Genomic DNA, 3450 nt, shown 5'->3' on the forward strand with positions numbered 1-3450 from the left:
AGGACGGGGAGGCGAAGCCAGCGCCAGCCCCCAGGCGAGGCATCCTCAAGAAGCCCCCCCTGGCCCAGAAGCCCGGCCATGGAGAGGTAGGGTCGCCGGGGGTAAACGTACGCGGCGGGAGTGCGTTCACAGCACGAGTGACTGACAGTTTGCTTTATCCCCCATCTTGTTTCAGCCCGAGCGAGACGCCGGCCCGTACCCGCCTCACGGGGCGAACTAGCGGGGGCTGGCTGTGTTTTTCAACAGATCACGTTGCCTTCGTGCTGGCGTGCCTTCGTGCGCCGGGATCTCCCCACCGCCCGGCCTGGAAAACTGGATGTTTTTTTAAAAAAATACATATTTTATTTTGGGGTGTTTTTTTTTCTTCACTTGATTCCTATCTGTAGAGCTGGGGGGCTCCTGCCAGCTCCCCGGGCAGCGCGGGATGCGCTCCTCCTCCTGGCCCGCCAACCCGCTGTCCCGGTTTAATTTAATTTGGGGTTCGTTTGGGTTAATTTTTTTTTTTTAACTTTATCAGCACTAGAAGTTTCAGTAATGTAGCTCTCTACTGTACTGCTCAGACCCTTTCAAAGAGCTGTGAACTGTTTTTAAAGTAGGAAACTGTTGGGCTTTTCTTGCAACCATTTTTTAAACTCCCCTTTTTCAGCTTGAGGAATAATTTGACTTTGTTTCGGCGTGGGATCGGCCCTCAGCGGAGAGGGAGACGTTAGCCTTACCTGGCACGAGGAGCAGGGTTTTTGTAAGGGAAAAAGCAGTTACTGACATACACTGGCAATAAGGATACAACCTTTTTTTTTTGTTTTCCTTTTCTATTTTTTATTACTACAGCAACGTCAGGGGATTAGTTGCATTATGTTTTGTATTTAAGATAATTAGCAGAATTAAATCTAACCGTGGCCTACGGGAGCCAGGGGATAGAAGTCTGCAGCAATAAGGAATTACTGATGTGGAGAGACATGGGGGCAGAAGAAAAATCCCATCAGCTGTATCTTCCCTTGGAGCTACTACCAAGATGTAGAATATTAAAGAAGCAATATTTAAAATACATGTTGTGCTGCCTGGTCAGCTCATCGGCGGGGAGGGGGCTGAGGCCAGGACCGGGGCAGGGGTATTGGGCTCTGCTCCTTGAAGCAAGCTGGTCCTGAATCCCGGAGCCACGAAAGGCAAGAAGAGTGTTTGAAGGAATTCGCTAAAGCACCGGGGCAGGGTGGGGGATGTGGGGACACCCTTGGGTGATGTGGCCTTGTGCCCACCAAGGGGTGGGGGATGTATGTCTGGTTATATAGATATATACACACACACACATATATACAGATACATGTGTGTATATGCACACACACAGATAAGAGAGACATATGGGTATATGTGTATATATGTATGTTTGGATGTACATATACCTGTATATATCTCTCTCTAAAAAACTATATATATTCCTCTATAGCTACCTAGCTATATAAATATAGCTACATATTAAACTATATATTGTCATGCTTTTTTCCTGTGTGTACATATGAATGTATATTTGTTTAACCACACCTATCTAGCGTGTGTATCACATGCTATCTATACATGTATATCTAGATCTACACATATGCATTGCTGTAGATACATATATCTAGCTATAAAGCATCATGTCGATATGTATCTAGGTATATGCGTGCATAAATATATCTATAGATATGTATCTAGAGAGTTGTGTAGCTATATGCATCTATGTGTGTATGGCCGTGTGTGCCTATATATAATGTATTTTTTAATATATATGCACGTTTGCATATTTTTATAGTATGTGCATAGGTCTGTATTTATGCAGTTGTCTCCGTTACGGCTGCAGTGCTAAGGCAAGACCCACCCCTGCCCAGCGTGAGCAGCTCCCTGGGGCAGAGTAGCACATTCATTTCTGCCGCATACGATCCCCGCACGGCTCTCACTGGTGACCGGAGTGCCCGGCAGCCTTACTGAACGTAAGTGTCTTAAATAAATAAAAAGCAATCCAGCCACAGCAGCGTGGGTGCAGGATCATTGCCGCATTCCAGCTTCCAGCCAGGGCAGCCGTTCCCTGCAGCCTCGCAGCTGCTCATCAGGAACATTAGCAGATGCCTGCAAGAAACGGGGATTTTGTGCATTCTCTGATTAACTAGGAGTACCTGCGGGGCGAGCGACAATTCTAATTTCCCAACCAACTGCGTTCCACATTAAAAGGCTTTCGTTTTGATACTGGTGTTACTGGGCAAGGCAAGCAGCTGGTCTAATCCTGCAAGTTACATCAAGATCTTCTCCAGCCCGAAGATTTACATCCTTCCCAGCCTTCCCATGAAGCTACAGAGAACCTCTTCTCTACAGCAGCGGTGGAGGAGAGCTTAGCCAGCCGTGTCCCTTGGGTGACTGCTGCCACACCGCGTGACGACATCTGCCAAGCTACGGCAGCGACCGTGGCCAGCTCCGTACTTCTGAGTTTCATTTCTTTCAGAAACCTTTTTTCTTGGTACACGGAAGCGCTTTCCGCAGTAGCTCGCCGTCTATTTATAGACAGTGATAAAGCTATATTTGCTGGGAGACTGACGTCATCCTAACCACTCACAACATTACATTTCATAATGGAAATACTGATTAATCAAGAATGCTAACTTTTAAATCTCACTACCATAAGTCTAGCCACAGCTATATTTAAAGTTTAAAGAATTCAAAAATAAAGTAAAACGTGGCTTTAGGAATAATGCTATGGGTAAATGTGACTTGTTTAACACTGCTGCTGGTTCACTACGATTTACTTAAATGGTTACTTACAGAGGCTACAGGTACAAAAACCCAGACCAGCACATACAAAGTCTCAAAAAATATGAGCAAAAATAAAAACAAGCCCCAAAGGCCACTTAAAGTGTAACCTATGTGCTAAAGCAATTTTTATACCAAAATTAAGCTTACTGTCCAGTCTAAGATATTCTTATGTCCTATACTTTTTTGAAAGTATTTGCTAGTTGTAGCAGACAAACAACAAAAAAAAAAAATCACAACTGCAAACTGTGTATGCAAAGGTTTGAGACTCCAAAAAGACATCCTACTGTACAGGCTCCAATTTGCTAATGACTTTTAAATATCATTATTGTACCTACCTGTGGCGAGAGGAAGATGTTTAACTTGATGTGCTACTGACAACAAATTTTACACAGTACCTGTAACAAAAGCAATGCAAAATAACCCAGCGAAAGTTGTGAAATACTACAATTCCGCTCCCTTCCACTGAGGTTAGTACAGTACAATTTATTTTTCCTGAAGCAGCTTTCAAGCAGCCCATTATCAAAGCCCTCCTTTCCCCACCCTTTGGCTCCCTCAGCAGCCAAATCTCCAGCAACCACAAATTGGTTTGAACAGGAACACACAAAGCAGCTGAAGTTCACTAACAGCACTGTTACAGAGAGCAAAGTTTACAAAACACAAGCGTCTCTTAGA

General features: G+C 44.5%; 1 protein-coding gene across 1 annotated transcript in view; it reads left to right on the forward strand.

Annotated features, from left to right (window-relative positions):
- The window catches only part of HIP1R (huntingtin interacting protein 1 related), a gene marked incomplete at its 5' end in the record, with an annotated part of 12689 nt that extends 12469 nt beyond the window's left edge, over positions 1-220 (forward strand). Inside the window, 2 exons of the mRNA XM_010297246.1 lie at positions 3-86; positions 176-220. Of these exons, the coding sequence (XP_010295548.1) occupies positions 3-86; positions 176-220 (129 nt within the window). The remainder of the gene's footprint in view (positions 1-2; positions 87-175) is intronic.
- Between the last annotated feature and the right edge of the window lie 3230 nt (positions 221-3450).

Source organism: Phaethon lepturus, unplaced genomic scaffold (assembly GCF_000687285.1).
Source record: "Phaethon lepturus isolate BGI_N335 unplaced genomic scaffold, ASM68728v1 scaffold17601, whole genome shotgun sequence".
NCBI classification, from domain to species: Eukaryota; Metazoa; Chordata; class Aves; order Phaethontiformes; family Phaethontidae; genus Phaethon; species Phaethon lepturus.